Genomic DNA, 18,255 nt, shown 5'->3' with positions numbered 1-18,255 from the left:
CAAGTGTCTTTTGTGGCTGCTGTCACCATCCACAGTGATTTTGGAGCATGAGAAAATAAAACCTGTAACTGTTTCCACTTTTTCCCCTTCTGTTTCCCATGAAGTGATGGGACCGAATGCCATGATCTTTTGAATGTTTTGAATGTTGAGTTTTAAGCCAGCTTTTCCCCTTCTGTTTCCCATGAAGTGATGGGACCGAATGCCATGATCTTTTGAATGTTTTGAATGTTGAGTTTTAAGCCAGCTTTTTCACTCTCCTCTTTCACTCTTTCATCAAGAGGCTCTTTAGTTCCCTCTTTGCTTTCTGCCATTAGAGTGGTATTATCTGCATATCTGAGGTTGTTGATATTTCTCACAGCAATCTTAGCTCCAGCTGGGATTCATCCAGACTCCATTTTGCATGATATACTGTGCACATAAGTTAAATAAGCAGGGTGACAATATACAGCATTGACATACTCCTTTTGCCAATTCTGAACCAATCCACTGTTCCATGTCTGGTTCTAACTTCCTTCTTAAGCTACTTACAGGTTTCTCAGGAGACAGGTAAAGCGGTCTGGTATTCCCATCTCTTTTAAGAATTTTCCAGAGTTTGCTGTGATCCACACAGTCAAAGGCTTTAACATAGTCAATGAAGCAAAAGTAGATGTTTTTCTGGAATCCCCTTGCTTTTTCTATGATCCAACAGATGTTGGCAATTTGATCTCTGGTTCCTCTGCCTCTTCGAAACCCAGCTTGTACATCTGGAAGTTCTTGGTTCATGTACTGCTAAAGCCTAGCTTGAAGGATTTTGAGCATAACCTTGCTAGCATGTGAAATGAGCACAATTGTACAGTAGTTTGAACATTCTTCAGTGCTGCCTTTCTTGGGGATTGTAATGAAAACACCTTTTCCAGTCCTGTAGCCAAGGCCGAGTTTTCCAAATTTGCTGACATATTGAGTGCAGCACTTTAACAGCATCATCTTTTAGGATTTGAAATAGCTCAGCTGGAATTCCATCACCTCCACTAGCTTTGTTTGTAGTAATGCTTCCTAAGACCCACTTGACTTCACACTCCAGGATGTCTGGCTCTAGGTGAGTGACCACACCACTGTGGTTATCCGGGTCATTAAGATCTTTTTTGTATAGCTCTGTGTATTCTTGCCACCGTCTTAATTTCTTCTGCTTCTGTGAGGTCCTTGCTGTTTCTGTCCTTTATTGTGCCCATCTCTGCATGAAATTGGTATCTCCCAATTTTCTTAAAGAAATCTCTAGTCTTTCCCATTCTGTTGTTTTCCTCTATTTCTTCACACTGTTTACTTAAGAAGGCCTTTTTATCTCTCCTTGCTGTTCTCTGGAACTCTACATTCAACTGGGAATATCTTTCCCTTTCTCATTTGCCTTTTGCTTGTCTTCTTTCCCAGCTGTTTGTAAGGCATCCTCAGACAACCACTTTGCCTTCTTGCATTTCTTTTTCTTTGGGATGGTTTTGGTCACCATCTCCTATTCAATGTTACAAACTTCCATCCACAGTTCTTCAGGCACTCTGTTTACCAGATCTAATCCCTTGAATCTATTTATCACCTCCACTATATAATCATAAGGGATTTGATTTAGGTCATACTTGAATGGTCTAGTGGTTTTCCCTACTTTCTTCAATTTAAGTCTGAATTCTTCAGTAAGGAACTTACAATCTGAGCCACAGTCAGCTCCAGGTCTTGTTTTTGCTGACTGTAAGAACTTCTCCATCTTTGGCTGCAAAGAACATTATCAATCTAATTTCAGTACTGACCATCTAGTGATGTCCACATGTAGAGTTATCTCCTGTGTTGTTGGAAGAGGGTGTTTGCTATGACTAGCGCGTTCTCTTGGCAAAACTCAACCTTTGCCCTGCTTCTTTTGTACTCCAAGCCAAACTTGCCTATTACTCCAGGCATCTCTTGACTTCCTACCTTTGCATTCCAATCCTCTATGATGAAAAGAACACTTTTCAGGTGTTAGTTCTAGAAGGTCTTGTAGGTCTTCATAAAACCAGTCAACCTCAGCTTCTTTGGCTTTAGTGGCTGGGGCACAGATTGGATTACTGTGACGTTGAATGGTTTGCCTTGGAAACAGACGGTGATCATTCTGTCATTTTTGAGACTGCAACCAAGTATTTCATTCTGAACTCTTTTGTTGACTATAAGGGCTAGTCCACTTCTTCTAAGGGATTCTTGAGCATAGTAGATACAATGGTCATCTGAATTAAATTCACCCATTTCCATCCATTTTAGTTCACTGATTCCTAAAATACTGATCTTTACTCTTGGTATCTCCTTCTTGACCATGTCCAATTTACCTTGATGCAAGAACCTAACATTCCAGGCTCCTATGCAACACTGCTCTTTACAGCACTGGACTTTACTTTCACCACCAGACACACCCACAGGTGAGCCTCATTCCCTCTTTGAACAAGCTACTTCATTCTCTCTGGACCTACTTCTCCACTCTTCCCAGTAGCATATTGGACACCTACTGACCTGGGGGGCTCATCTTCTGGTGTCATATCTTTTTGCCTTTTCATACTGTTCATGGGGTTCTCAAGGCAAGAATACTTCAGGGGTTTGCCATTCCCTTCTCCAGTAGATCACGTTTTATCAGAACTCACCACCATGACCCATCTATCCATCACAGCATGGCTCACAATTTCACCAAGTTACACAAGGCTGTGATCCCTGTGATCATTTTGGTTAGCTTTCTGTGACTGTGGTTTTCATTCTAGAGGTGGTGGGATTATACTCAAGTATATGCTATATGCTAACATAAGTATACTTGATATCTAAGTATATCAAGTATACTCTAATATAAAATGAAAATTATAAAACAAAACAAAAAAGCAATAAAATGCCTAGGATAAATTTAACCAAGGAGGTGAAGGGCCTGTATACTGAAAACTATACAACAGTGATGAAAGATATTGAAAATACAAATAAATGAAAATATATTCCAAGCTAATGGATTGGAAGAATTATTAAATGCCCATACTATCCAAAATAATCTAAAGATTCAATGCAATTCCTATCAAATTTCCAATGGCATTTTTGTAGCAATAGAATAATTCTATAATTTGTATGGAACTACAAAAGACCCGGGGAGAAGGAAATGGCAACCCACGCCAGTATTCTTGCCTGGAAAATCCCAAACATAGCCAAAGAAAGGAGAATATAGCTGAAGGTATCATGCTTCCAGATTTCAAACTAAACTACAAAGTAATCACAACAGTATGGTATTGGCATAAAAACAGACACAGAATCAATGGAACAGGGGAGCCCAGATACAAACCCACATATATATGGTAAATTAACTTACTGCAAGGAGCCAAGAATATACAAAACAATGGGGAAAGGAGTCTCTTCAATAAATGGTGCTGAGAAAGTTAAGACAGCTATATGCAAAAGAATGAAATTTGACCATACATGGTATCTTATACCATACACAAAACTTGACTCAAAATGGATTAAAGATGTAAGATCTGAAACCCTAAAACTCCTAGAAAAAATCATAGGTGATAAGCTCCTCAACACTGGTTACAGTGATGAGTTTTTTGGATCTGATTCCAAAATCAAAGGCAACAAAAGCAAAAATAAGTGTGAAACTACATCAAACTAAAAAGCTCCTGAACAACAAAGGAAATCGTCAACAAAATAAAAAGGCAAGCTATCAAATGGGAGAAAATATTCATAAATCATGTAATCTGATAAGAAGTTAATATCTAAAGTATCAATATATAAGGAACACATACAACTTAAAGGCAAAAAACAATCTGATTAAAAAACAGACCAAAGAACTAAATAGACATCTTCCCAAAGAAGAAATACAGATGGCTAACAACCACATGAAAAGACATTCAGTGTCACTAATAATCAGGAAAATGCAAATTAAAACCAAAATGAGTATCACCTCACACTTGTTAGAATGACTATTATTAAAAAGACAAAAAAATAACAACTGCTGACAAGGATGTGAAGAAAAGGGAACCCTCATACACAACCATGATAAGATTTTATCTTGTCTGGCGCCTCCTGTATCTAAAACAATAATGGAAGGGAGTTCCTCAAAAAATTAAGAATAGAATTATCAGTTGATCCAGCAATTCCACTTTGGAGTATTTATTCAAAGGAAAAAAAAAACACTAACACAAAAAGGTATCTGTATCCCCATGTTCACTGCAGCATTATTTACAATAGCTAAGATACAGAAACAATGTAAAGTGTCCATCAATTTACAAACATATAAAGAAAATGCGGTCCAAATATGCAATGGAATATTATTCTACCATTAAAAAAGGACATCTTGTCTTTTTTGCCTGCATGGATAGACCCTGAGTTTTTGAAAGAAGTCAAAGACAAATACCATACAATCTCATCTGTATGTGGAATCTATATTTAAAACAGCAACAACAAAAAAAGTTCACAGATACAGAGAACAGACTGGTAGCTGGCAAAGAGGAGGGAGAACCACAACGGTGGGGTTGCAGGGTGGACAGGGGATGAACAAATTGGGTAAGGGAATCAAAGCGCACAAACTTCCAGTCATGAAATAAATAAGCCCTGGGGATATAATGCACACCATGGTGGCTACAGTCTATACTACTATATTGCATGTTTGAAAGTTGCTAAGAGAGTAGATCTTAAAAGTTCTCAACATTTAAGAAAACAATTCTTTACATATGGTGACAGACGCTAACCAGACCTAGTGCAGTGATTATTTTGCAATATATACAAATACAGATTATGTTGTACACTGGAAACTAACATAATGTTGCATGTCAATTATACCTCAAATTTTTTAAACAATTTGAAACCACCGGCAATGTATTAAAATTGGTTCTCCAAGTCTATAAAGTATGACAGTCTATTAAAAAAGTAAAGAATATGAGACAGTGTGCTTATATACTTTAAGGTTCTAAAAATACAAACCCATAACTGAAATCTATTTCCAGGCTGTAAAATAAAGAAGGCAGAAAAATACAACAAAAAAGAGAACTGGACTTGCCAGTGACTCCAATTTCAATTCAGCTCTACCATTAACCTGACCTTCAGTAAGTCATCTATCTAACTACTGTAGGCCTTATTTTGTTCACCTTGAAAATGATCAGTTTGGAATAAGTAATAAATGAGATTCATCCAACGTCAGTTTTCTCTTGGTGAAGCCAACCTAGTGGCAAAAACCTTCCCACAAAACCCTCCCCAGTCCAGTTTCCAGAGGTCCCTGCGAAGATAGTATAAAAGACTGAGGCTACTGGGGAGTCTGGAGACTGAGGCCTGGACAGGTGATTGGCAGTTTTCCAATAGGACATGCCTATGAAAGCACACAGCCAGAAATGAGCAGTGGACTGCTTCCACTGACCAAGTAAAGGACCGGAAAGCATGGAGACAAAAGGCCTGGCCTCCCTTAGGAGCTCACAGCTGGTGGTAAGGCAGATGTGCTTACAGACAGTTACAATTATTGTTCCTGTGTGACAAAGGCTACGCACAGGGAGCAGCTGCAGCCTGGCAAATACACATGCAGATCTCAATCTGTTATCTTACAAAAGCAGGAGACAGGATTTATGCTTTTGGAAGATAAAATAGATGCAGATGTTTTCCCTATTCTTCCTGCTACATACAACTGAAAACTCTGGACACTACACATACAACAAGCATAAGGAGACTCTGAAAGGTGGAGAGAAGGCGGTCCTTCCTAAGAAGGACATGCAGTGAGTCCCCCAGGTTTTCTTTCTGCCTCCTACATCCTAGACTGGATAATGTAGAAGTGGCAACATAGAAATGTCAGCATGTGCAAACCTTTCTTTGTCTGCCTCGAAGAAAGCCTGCTGTGTCTACCCAAAGAACCTGGGAAGGAAAAGGGTAATCTTGTGAGAGAGACCATTTTTAGGGAATAACTGCTCCACTCCAGCCAAACAACACAAAAACAGCTGTTACTTCCACCAGCGAAGTCAAGTTTGGAGAAAGGATCTGGCCCAACCCGTCGTGAACAGTGTCAGAGAAGGGCACGTGGGAGGCTGGAAATATTACCCCTGTCAGACAGGAACATGGCAGCCCCAGTCCCACGCCAGTGCCAGTGGAGACCGTGCGGGAAGCCAGAACCCCCATCTTTGCCCAGCGTAAGCACGGCGCCCCTTCCCATCCTGCTGAAGCAGAACCAACAGAGACAGAAGGGAGAACAAGTATGTTCACAACCTCTTACCAGTAACCACAGCTACGCAGCGACACAGAGGCTTATGGGAAACAGCAGAAAAAGCCCCTCCAACCCCCAGGCAGGCTGGTGTCAGCAGAGACCTAGAGAAGGGCCTGAATCCGCAGCCCTGCTGTCAGTGACAAGGAACCACAGCCAACTGGGATCCAGTGGAAATCCTGGACTCCACCCGTTACGTGGAAGAAAAAGCAAGCCTCACCCACCAGAGAAGCATTAGAAGGAACTCTGCTAAAATGCAGGACTTATAGATTCAGTCTTATACTATTTAAATTTTCCAGGTTTTAATAAAAAGTAATTTGTCATACCAAGAACCAGGAAGATCTCAAACTGAAATGAGAAAAGACAAAAGAGACCAACATCAAGATAACAGAGATGCTGGAATTACCTAGGAAGGACTTTAAAGCAGCTACCATTAAGAGAAATTACAGACAGGTAGCAATGACCTTGGCTTTCCAGGTGACACAGTGGTAAAGAATCCACCTGCCATTGCAGGAGATGCGGGTTCAATCTCTGGGTCGGGAAGACCCCCTAGAATAGAAAAGAGCAACCCACTCCAGTATTCTCGTCTGGAAAACTCCATGGACAGAGAAGCCTGGCGGGCTATCATCCATGGGGTCACAAAGAGTCAGACATGACTGAGAGACTGAGCAAGCATGCACCATTTAAATATTTCAGTAAGTGATTAAGGACACATCTGAAATACATTTAAAACAAACACAGGGAGTCTTCACAAAACCAGAAAAGTCTCTGCAAAAGCTATATAAAGATATATACCAAGAATAACCAAATAAAAATTTTAGAAATAAAAAAATAATACATTGTTCAATGAAGAGACTCAACAAATAGAGATGATGAATAATCAATGAACATGAATATAAAGAGTAGAAACTACTCAGTTAGAACAGAGAAAAAACAGATTAAAGAAAAAAAATGATCAAAACCTTTTAAACATGTAGGACATCTAACATCTGTGTCATTAGCTTTAGAAGACAAAAGAGGGTGGGGCTAAAAAAAAAAAAAATTCCAGAAATAATAGCTTAAAATTTCCCAAATTTAGCAAGAAACACAAACCTGTGTGAAACTGAATGAACACCAAATAAGATTAACCCCCAAATATACACTTCCCAGGCAGACTTCTGAAAACCAAAGACAAAGAGAGCAAGCAGAAGCCATACACTGCCTTTAAGGGTAAGAATTCAAATGACAGCAAATTTCTCATCAGAAATCAGGAGGGCCAAAGGATAAAGCACACATGTTCCCAGTGATGAAAGAAATGTCAACTCAGAATTCTATACTAGTAAAAACATTCTTCAGAGAAAAAGATGAAATTGAGACATTCTCAAATGAAGGAAAATGGAGAATCTGTTGCTAGCAGATCTGTCCTATGAAAATGACCAAAGGAAGTTCACTAAACAGACAGTAAATGATAAAAAAAGAAATCCAGAAACATCAGGAGGTAAGAAAGGATGGTCACACCAGAATACATGTAAATATAATAAAAAAACCACATCTTTATTTTTCTAAGCTTGACAGCCATATTTTTTCATACCCCAGCTGATTCTCAATACATGTAAAAGAAATACTTAAAACAATGATACCATAAAACGAGAGAGAAAAAGGGACTTTAGAGGTAACGGTTTGGGCTCTCCTGGTGGCTTAGTGGTAAAGAATCCATCTGCCAATGTAGGAGACACAGGTTCAATCCCTGATCTGGGAAGATCCCACATGCCACAGAGCAACTAAGCCTATGCGCCACAACTACTGAGCCTGTGCTCTAGAGCCCAGAAGCCTCAATTACTGAGGCCATGTGCCGCAGCTCAAGATGCCCCACACCCCAGAGGTATTGCTCTGTAACAAGAGAAGCCACTGCAGCGAGAGGCCGGCGCATCACGGGGCATCACAGCTACAGAGTAGCCCCCACGTGCCACTAGAGAAAAGCCTGTGCAGCAACAAAGACCCAGCACAGCCAAAAATAAATAAATAAATACAATTACAGACGCAATGGCTTGACACTTCACTGCACTTGATAAAACGTGATCATTTGACTGAAAAACATGTATATATGTATAATAACTAGAACAACCACTAAAATATTAATAGAAATACAAAGAGAAACTCAAAAAGTTACAGATAAATCAAAAAGTAACTCTCAAACATGTTCTATGGGAATTCCCTGGGGATCCAGTGGTTAGGACTCCATGCTTTGACTGCTAAGGGCCCAGGTTACATCCCCAGACTAGGAACTAAGGTCCCACAAGGTACCACAAGGTGGTACAGCTGAGAAAAATAAACGTAAGTAAAACAAAATAACACATGTTCCAATAACTTACAAAAGGTTTAAGTCAAAGAACAGAGACATGAAAAATAGAACCAAAAACACAAACAATAAAACAGCATGCTTAATGTATCAAAATCACACTATATGTAAATGATCTACAGGAAAGGATGACTGATGTGTTTTGATACAAACTTGGAAGCAAGTATTATATAAACTTTGAGATCCAGTTCATATAATGACTAGAGACGTAAAGTAATAAACATTGCCACACTGGCACTCATTTACACTATACAAAGGCCTCAAAGGAACACAGTACACCTTAAACTCACACAACAAAAATGTAAATGTCCTAACTATACCAACTACAAGACAGAATTTGTCAGATGAGGGGTGACCCGACTACACGCTGCCTGCAAGAAACGACATGCTGTCTGTGAGAAACACACTTCACAGTAATACGTACATTGAAAGAAAAAGACTAATAAGCCCATGCGTCACAACTACTGAGCTGTAAAGATTCCACTTGCCACGCAGGAGACACGGGAGACACAGGTTCCATCCCCGGGTCAGGAAGATCCCCTGGAGAAGGAAATGGCCATCCACCCCAGTGTTCCTGCCTGGGAATTCCCATGGACGAAGGAGCCTGGAGGGCTCCAGTCCACGGGCTGCAGGAGAGTCGGACACGACTGAGCACATGAGCACAAGCTTTACTTGCGTGCGTGCTGTGTGTGTGGGCATGCTAGAGCCTGGCAGCTGCAACTGCTGAGCCCATGTGCCCCAACTGCTGAAGCCAGCGTACCCTGGAGCCCACGCTCCACAGCAAGAGAGGTCGCCACAATGAGGAGCCCACGCACTGCAGTTAGAGTAGCCTTCCCCTGCCACAGAGAGAAGCCCACACATAGCAATGAAGACCCAGCACAGCCAAAAACAAATATAAGTAAATACATAAACTAAAAAAAAATTCACTGCTAATGGAAATGACTTGCATGTAAACCCGAGGACTATGAACTATCAGAAGATAACAGGAGAAAACCTTGGGAAACATGGTCCAGGTGAAGTGTTAAATGTGACAACAAAGCACAGTCCATACAAGGGAAGACTAATAAATTACACTGTATTAAAAACTGTGAAAGGCACTGTCAAGAGGATAAAAAGATATGTTACAGATCACATATCTGACAGGATTATTCCAATCTCAAACATATATATAAGCACTCTCAAAACTCAACAGTAAAAAAATAATTAAAACAATTAGAAACTGAGCAAAAGACATGAAGACACAGTTTACTTGAACAGCATATACAGATGGCAAATAAGCATAAAAAGATGCTCAGCATCACAGGCTACTAGGGAAATGCAATTAAGATCACAAAGAAATATCACTACACACCTATTGAACAGTTAAAATAAAAAATAGTTACAATACCAAAAGCTGGTGGGATACAGAGAAAAAAATGACTCACTCACAACTACTGATGGAAAAGTGAAATGGAGAAAAATTCTGGAAAGTAGTTTGCCAGCTTTTTAAAAAACTAATCATATACTTTAATATATTCAACTTAGCAACTGCATTTTTGGGCATTTATTCCAGAGAAATAAAACTTTATGTCTGCACAACAACCTGTACGTGAGTGTTCACAGTAGGTTTACTGCTAACAGCCAAAATCTAGAACAACCAAAATGTCCCCCAACAGGTAAATGTCTCTCAATATAAAATGTGGTACACTCATATCATGGCATACCACTCAGCAATAAAAAGGAACAGACTACTGACACATGCTACAATTTGAATGTTGCAATTTAAAAATGAAACAAGGGCACTGTGCTGAGTAAAAACATGAAACTCGAAAGATCACAGGCTATATGATTCTATTTACACACACTGTGGAAAAGACAAAATTATACAGATGGCCAACAAATCAGTGATTGACAGCAGTTAGGGAAGGGGAAGGAGGGTATGACTGTAAGACGGTGTAGTAGGAAGAGGCGGAGAAGGCGATGGCACCCCACTCCAGTACTCTTGCCTGGAGAATCCCATGGACGGAGGAGCCTGGTAGGCTGCAGTCCCTGGGGTCATGAAGAGTCGGACACGACTGAGCGACTTCACTTTCACTTTTCACTTTCATGCACTGGAGAAGGCAATGGCACCCCACTCCAGTGTTCTTGCCTGGAGAATCCCAGGGACGGGGGAGCCTGGTGGGCTGCCATCTATGGGGTCGCACAGAGTTGGACACGACTGAAGCGACTTAGCAGCAGCAGCAGCAGCAGGAAGAGGATATTATAAAAGCTTTACATCTTGATTGAGGTAGTAGATATACATATCTACACGCATGACAAAATGACAGAACCAGATATAAACACTATACCAATTTCAAACTTCTGGTTTTGATTTTATTTACCATGTAACAGCTAGGGAACAGGGTAGAAAGTACGTGAGATTTTTCCATATTATCTTTGCAACTTCTTCTAAGTCTACAATTATTTCCAAATTAAAAGTGAAAAAAAGAAAAAAAAAGGTGCCTCCCACAACAGAGACTTCTATATGCAGCTCTGAACACCTGCCACCTCTTATTAGGGCACACAACCAAAGGGATTTGGCATGTGATTTTAAGGTTCTGGTTTTGTTTCTTAAATTAAAAAAGCATTTTTTTCTGATTATAAAGAGTATTCAAGTAAGAAAATTAAATATAAACTTATATCATCAGAATCATATTATTAATACCATGATTCATTTTTGGGTCTATCTTGAAAATATGAACGTGAAGATTAGATAAAGCATGTGTTTTATGAAAGCAAAATATGACAACAGATAATCTGTTTAAGATAGAAAAAAGCTTAAAGAAGGAAAGGGTTTCAAGTACATTTCTAATTTCTCAAAGTTTTCTTTCAGTTTTTTTTTTCTTTCAATTTTAAAAGGATGGTAGCATAGAGACCCCAAGTTTCCCTCAGGTGGATTCGGTCAAGTGAAGGTCTGCTCCCTACCTCAGGGGTTGGCGCAGCATACGCTGTGTAAGGAGGTGGGGAGGAAGCCACAGCTGTCTCATCATACATGACTTCTGAGCCAACATAAGCCTTGAGAGGAGAGAAATTGTGGGGGGAAAAAAGAAAAATTAAAGGCCAAAAAGTTGAATCTTTGAAGAGGAAATATAACAACTCTCTGAGAAATACTGACTAGCAAGATGGGCTTCTCCTTGCCGCCACCCTGCATTCAGTGCCCTCTGAGGTACAGAGGGGTGGTCCTCCCCAGTCACCAGCAGGGGGTAAAAAAAGTGCTCCCTGCCCAAGAGAGCCACAGAGCCCCCAGGGCCACCCAGGCCCTTTCACAGATGTTACCCACTCTCAACAGCCTTCTGTTCATAAATGAAAGTCCTACAGTCTAAAATGTAGCAGGCAGGGATATGTCCTGCACTCACAAGCTGGTTTCTATGTTAAAAACTTCTTAAATCTTTCATTAAATTACCCCCCAGTGGAAAACAAAAATATATGTGCTTCTTTAAAAACAATCCACATAGAGAATCACCTTGGCTCTTGTCCCTATGAATCATCAATACTAAATAACTTCATTTGAGAAGAGGATTTTCATCAAAGAAAAGGTAATGGGAGTTTTAGAGTAAGCTTAGGAGGAAAAATAGTCCTGAGATAACAAAAGCAGTAAAAAAATAGCATTTGAATATTGTCTTTTTACTTTCTTTTACCACTTGTACAAATCATTTAAAAAGCTCCATCTATCTGTTTCTTTTCCTCCTAGAGAAATAAAGGAAAAAATAAAATCCTATCTGAAGAATGAAAGAAAATGCTGACCACAGAGGGAACTGCCTTTGACTCCCTGACAGACACAAAGATGGTACCACTAGCCTTTACAAATGGGGTTTACTGTCTCAGTTACCTCCTAAAGTCAAAAGAAACTAGAGACAAGTACAAGACTCAAAAATGTCTATTTCACAGGCTGAGATGCTATACATGAAAAGGGCCCTGTAATCCCTTTTGTGCCTTCTCTGCAAACTACAGCAGAATTCAAAGTGCTGTAAATCTTTGTGAGATACAGACATTTCTAAAAAATAACACTGGGATCAATGTGCCTGTGTTAGATTGGCTCCTGCCAAAATGTTTTCCAAAATCCAGCTTCCTCACTGTCAGTGAAACACAGCCTGTCTATCTCTGCTTGCTCATTCAGGGCCGAGTGACCAAAAAAAAAAAAAAAAAGCCCTCTTCCCCCATTTTCCTCTTACCCTCCTATTCTCCTGTTTTTTTACAGCAAGACTATGAGGAAACATTGTAAGTGACTGCTATTAGCAACTTACTGTGTTTGTCCTGGAATCCTGGAGTGTAAACTTCCAGGCCCTGAAGAAAAGAAAAAGAAAGAGGTACTTTATTTGCAGCAACCCAATATCTATCTCAATGGTTCTCAAACCTGCAGTGGCATCAGAATTTTTCAAAAACCTTGTTTTAATAATAGACTTTTAGCCCTTTTCATACTGTTTGTGGGGTTCTCAGCCACCTGACCTGCCTCGTGAGAAATCTGTATGCAGGTCAAGAAGCAACAGTAAGAACTGGACATGGAACAACAGACTGGCTCAAATCAGGAAAGGAATACTTCAAGGCTGTATACTGTCACCCTGCTTATTTAACTTATATGCAGAGTACATCAAGTGAAATGCTGCACTGGATGAAGCACAAGCTGGAATCAAGATTGCCGGGAGAAATATAAATAACCTCATATACGCAGATGATACCACCCTTATGGCAGAAAGTGAAGAAGAACTAAAGGACCTCTTGATGAAAGTGAAAGAGGAGAATGAAAAAGCTGGCTTAAAACTCAACATTCAGAAAACTAAGATCATGGCATCTGGTCCCATCACTTCATGGCAAATAGATGGGAAAACAATGGAAACAGTGACAGACTTTATTTTTGGGGGGTCCAAAATCACTGCAGATGGTGACTGCAACCATGAAATTAAAAGACACTTGCTCCTTGGAAGAAAAGTTATGACCAACCTAGACAGCATATTAAAAAGCAGAGATGTTACTTTGCCAACAAAGGTCCATCCTGTCAAAGCTATGATTTCTCCAGTAGTCATGTATGGATGTAGGAGCCGGACTATAAAGAAAGCTGAGCACTAAAGCTTTTGAACTGTGGTGTTGGAGAAGACTCTTGAGAGTCCCTTGGACTGCAAGGAGATCCAACCAGTCAATCCTAAAGGAAATCAGTCCTGAATATTCATTGGAAGGACTGATGCTGAAGCTGAAACTCCAATATTTTGGCCACCTGATATAAAGAACTGACTCATTTGAAAAAACCCTGATGCTGGGAAAGATTGAAGGCGGGAGGAGAAGGGGACAACAGAAGATGAGATGGTTAGATGGCATCACTGACTCAATGGACATGAGTTTGAGTAAGCTCCAGAGTTGGTGATGGACAGGGAAGCCTGGCATGCTGCAGTCCATGGGGTCACAAAGAGTCAGACACAACTGAGTGACTGAACTTAGCCCTCGCCTCAAGACTCACTCAGTCAACTCACTTAAGACATGCACTAGGAATATATAATATGTAAAGAAAAAAATCTACAGTATTGATACATATGTAATATTTAAACTATAACCTACATGAAAGTTTTTCCTTTTTTTTTTTTTTTTTAATTTTTGCTGAGCCACGGTCATGTGGGATCTTAGTTCCCTGACCAGGGATTGAACCCAAGCCCCCTGCAGTGGAAGCATGGAGTCTTAACCACTGGACCACCAGGGAAGTCCTTCACTTTTTAATAAATGTAAAATGCACCATGCTTAATTAACTATACTAAACCTATACTTTATCAGGTCATGATATACACACAGATCTATTAATATTTGATTTTTTTAAATGGCTACATAAAGTTCCACATATGAGATTTAGAAGGTCAGCAGTATTTTGCACTTAAAAATAATGCTGGTATTTGAGAAACTGATATATAACAAATTAAGTTTAAGGTATACAATATGATGATCTGAATCACATATAACATAAACTGATTCCTACAATAAGGTACCTCTACTCCTACACGCCTGATTAATTTTTTACTTCTTTGGTGATAACATTTAAGATTTACTATCTTAACTTTCAAGTATATGAGACAGAACTATTAATTATAATCACTGCTACAAGAGATGCCGAGAACTTACTCATCTTACAGCTGGAAGCTTATACCCTTTGTCCAACATCTCACCATTTCCCTCAACCACAGGTAAACACCATTCTACTCTCGACTTCTATGAAAATGAAAGTGTTAGTTGTTCAGTCATGTCTGGCTTTTTTAGATTCTTCATATAAGTGAGAAATACAGTCATTTTTCTTTCTCTAACTTACTTCACTTAGCATAAAGCCCTCAGGATCCATTTATACACTGTGAAAGCAGGGTTTCTTTTTTTATAGTTGATTAATAGTTCATTGCCCACACATGTGCAAGTCTGTGTGTGTTTGTATATGTATCATTTTATTTATCAATTCATTCATTCTTCAGACACTTAAGTTGCTTCCATGTGTTGGCTACTATGAATAATGCAAGAAACACAAGGGTGCAGCTATCTCATCAACACAGCCATTTAATCCCTTTCAAATATATGTTGAAAAGTGGCATTTTAGAATCATATGTTAGTTCTATTTCGGTTTCTTTGAGGAACCTCCATACTGTTTTCCATAGTGGCTTCACAACTTTACATTCTCACCAAAAGTGCAGAGGATTCCTTTTCTCCACATCCTCACCCAACAACTTATGTTTTGTCTTTTTGGTAACAGCCATTCTAAGGTAGCCATACAATTGCAGTCATTTCACATGCTAGCAAGATAATGCTCAAAATCTTTCAAGCTAGGCTTCAACAGTACATGAACTAAGAACTTCCAGATGTACAAGCTGGATTTAGAAAAGCAGAGGAATCAGTGATCAAACTGCCAATAGCCACTGGATAATAAAAAGCAAAGGTATTTCAGAAAAACATCTACTTCTGCTTCACTGACTACACCAAAACCTTTGTGTCAATCACAGCAAACTGTGGGAAATTCTTAAAGAGAGGGGACCACTAGACCGCCTTATCTGTCTCCTGAGAAACCTGCAGGCAGACCAGGAAGCAATGGTTAGAACTGGACATGGAACAGTGGACTGGTTTAAAATTGGGGAAGGAGGACGTCAAGGCTGTATGCTGTCACCCTGCTTGCTTAACTCATACGCAGAGTACATCATGCAAAATGCTGGTGTGGGTGAGTCCAAAGCTGGAATCAACTGCTGGGAGGGGGCTTCCCTGGTGGTCCAGAGGCTGACAATGTGTCTGCCAATGCAGGAGATATGGGTTCAACCCCTGCTCCAGGAAGATCCCAGATGCTCCAAAATCACTGCAGTGACTGCAGCTATGAAATTAAAAGATGCCTGGTCTCTGGAAGGAAAGCTATGACAAATCCAGACAGCATACTAAAAGCAGAGACCTCACTTCGTCAACAAAGTTCCATCTAGTCAAAGCTATGGCTTTTCCAGTAGTCATGTACAGACATGAGAGTTGGACCATAAAGAAAGCTGAGCTCAAAGAACTATTGCTTCAAACTGTGGTGCTGGAGAAGACTCTTGAGAGTGTCTTGGATAGCACGGAGATCAAACCAGTTAATCCTAAAGGAAATCAATATTCATGAAATATTCATTGGAAGGACTGATGCTGAAGCTCCGATATTTTGGCCACTTGATGCAAAGAGGCGACCCCGTGGAACAGACGCTGATGCTGGGAAAGCAAGGCAGGAGTAAAAGGGGCTGACAGAGGATGAGATGGCTGGATGGCATCATCAACTCCATGGACATGAGTCTGAGCAAACTCTGGGAGACAGTGAAGGACAGGGAAGGCTGGTGTGCTGCAGTCCATGGAGTCACAAAGAGTCGGACACAACTGAGCGACTGGACAACAACAATCCACTTTATAAAGTGAGGATTAAACAACATATATAAAGCAGTCAGCACAGAGCCCAGTTCAAAGTAAGTATTCAATATACATAAGCTTAAATGATTAACTAGTAAAAATATATATAGATCCAATTTATAAAAAAGTAGCAAACTGGCTAGATGTGTTCATTTCTCCATTTGTCTTTATGAGAGCTACACCTCTTCCAGAAAGTGACATTTATCATTCCCTAAATAAGAATGTAAAAAAGAAACTACATCTGGCATTTAAATTAAACCCTAGAGTTTAGCATGCCTATATTGAGGGTAAGCATATATGTACAATGCAGGGTCAGGCACTCTAACAAACTGGCCACCTGGATTTTATAAAAATGTATATACATATGAATATTTTAATATACAGGGATATTATTATAATCTCTGTTAATGACTTCTCAAATGTCCAGAGTTAACCTATGGTAGTGGTAAAGTGTGGACAGAAAAAAAAAAAAAAATCAGAGTTTTCAAGATTCTCGTCCTACATTAATTGGATGTTATGGGATGTTAAGGGATGAGAACTAGTGAACTTGGGCTTTCCTTCTTGTATTTCTATACTCTTTCTTCAGAGGGAGCAAATGGGAGTAAGAACCATCAAAAGATGGAAAAGGCTATATAATACAGATGTCAGGGCTATTTAAAAAGATATTTACATTACAATAAGAAGATTTAACGGTAATCCCTTGCTAGTCCACAGGTTAGGATTCTGCATTCTCACTGCTGTGGGCCCAGGTCTGATTACTGGTTAGGGAACTAATATCCCACAAGCCTGACAGCACAGCCAAAAAAAATCACGATTTAAGAACCCACTTAAAAAAAGAAAAAAAGAACCCACTTAGCCATGCCCATCATCCAATTCACATCTAGTAATGAGAAAAGAATGCAAAGTGACTATATCTAATACTTTCTGCCATACTCACTATATAAGGACACTGCAGAGGCAGAAGCTAGCATCAGGGCATCAGACATGGACTAAGACACTGTTAACATTTCTTTCACACACCTCTAAGTCACTTATTCTGCTGCCTAAAGGAAAACTTAACACCCATCCTTTTCCTTTCCTGAAACTGGAAATTAAAACAGAAAGTACTTTTTAAGTTAAACACATCAGAAAAAACTTACAAACAATCATCTGTGCTTTCTGCACAAAGACTGATGGTTTTTCCATCCCGGCAAACAATCTGCAGCATACAGTCTTTTGGCTTTCCATCTGGTGGCTGAATATCTATAAAAAATATATACAAATATTAACACCACTTTTTTCCCCCAAGGATTTCTTCTTAATAGCTCAGATAAGCAAAGGACCAGTACTTCAGAACATTGTAATTATAAAACATCTTTGTTCTGCCCTACAGAACCAAACACATGAATCATTACTCCGTACTAGTTAAACTTCCTGCAGGAGAAACAAGAAAGCCTCTTCAAGAGGGCATCCACATATGCTAATACACAGAACAGCCCAGACATTAGGAGAATAAGCACAATGAAAAGTGTTGTGAAGCATCAGTTACTAGAATACTTACTTCTTTTATTCACAGGAAGCATCAAACTACATCACTGCTTTAGAAGTGAAAATCAGATGTTCACAGTATCTCTGGGACTTCTCTGGTGGTCCAGTGGTTAAGAATCTGTCTTCCAATGCAGGGGAATGGGGGTTTGATTCCTGGTTAGGGAACTAAGATCCCACATGCCACGGGGCAACTAAGCCCGAGCAAAAGCCCGTGTGGCACAACCAGAGAGACTGTACACCACAATTGCTAAGCCCACACACTCTACAGCTCATGCACCACAACTAGAGAGAAGTCTGCATGCTG

General features: G+C 39.8%; 1 protein-coding gene across 4 annotated transcripts in view; it reads right to left on the bottom strand.

Moving 5' to 3' along the window:
- PLEKHB2 (pleckstrin homology domain containing B2) overlaps positions 1-18,255 on the bottom strand; it is a 46,039-nt gene that overhangs the window by 9,562 nt on the left and 18,222 nt on the right. For 3 of the 4 annotated variants that reach the window (XM_070463926.1, XM_070463927.1, XM_070463924.1), the window contains 3 exons: positions 17,564-17,666; positions 12,797-12,836; positions 11,478-11,567 (listed from right to left, as the gene is read on the bottom strand). In XM_070463926.1, the coding sequence (XP_070320027.1) occupies positions 11,478-11,567; positions 12,797-12,836; positions 17,564-17,666 (233 nt within the window). The remainder of the gene's footprint in view (positions 1-11,477; positions 11,568-12,796; positions 12,837-17,563; positions 17,667-18,255) is intronic. The other variant, XM_070463925.1, reaches the window with a different exon arrangement.

The sequence above is a fragment of the Odocoileus virginianus genome, unplaced genomic scaffold (assembly GCF_023699985.2).
Source record: "Odocoileus virginianus isolate 20LAN1187 ecotype Illinois unplaced genomic scaffold, Ovbor_1.2 Unplaced_Contig_9, whole genome shotgun sequence".
Taxonomy (NCBI): domain Eukaryota; kingdom Metazoa; phylum Chordata; class Mammalia; order Artiodactyla; family Cervidae; genus Odocoileus; species Odocoileus virginianus.
The sequence above is the reverse complement of the archived record's forward strand: the minus strand, read 5'-3'. Positions and strand labels throughout refer to the sequence as shown.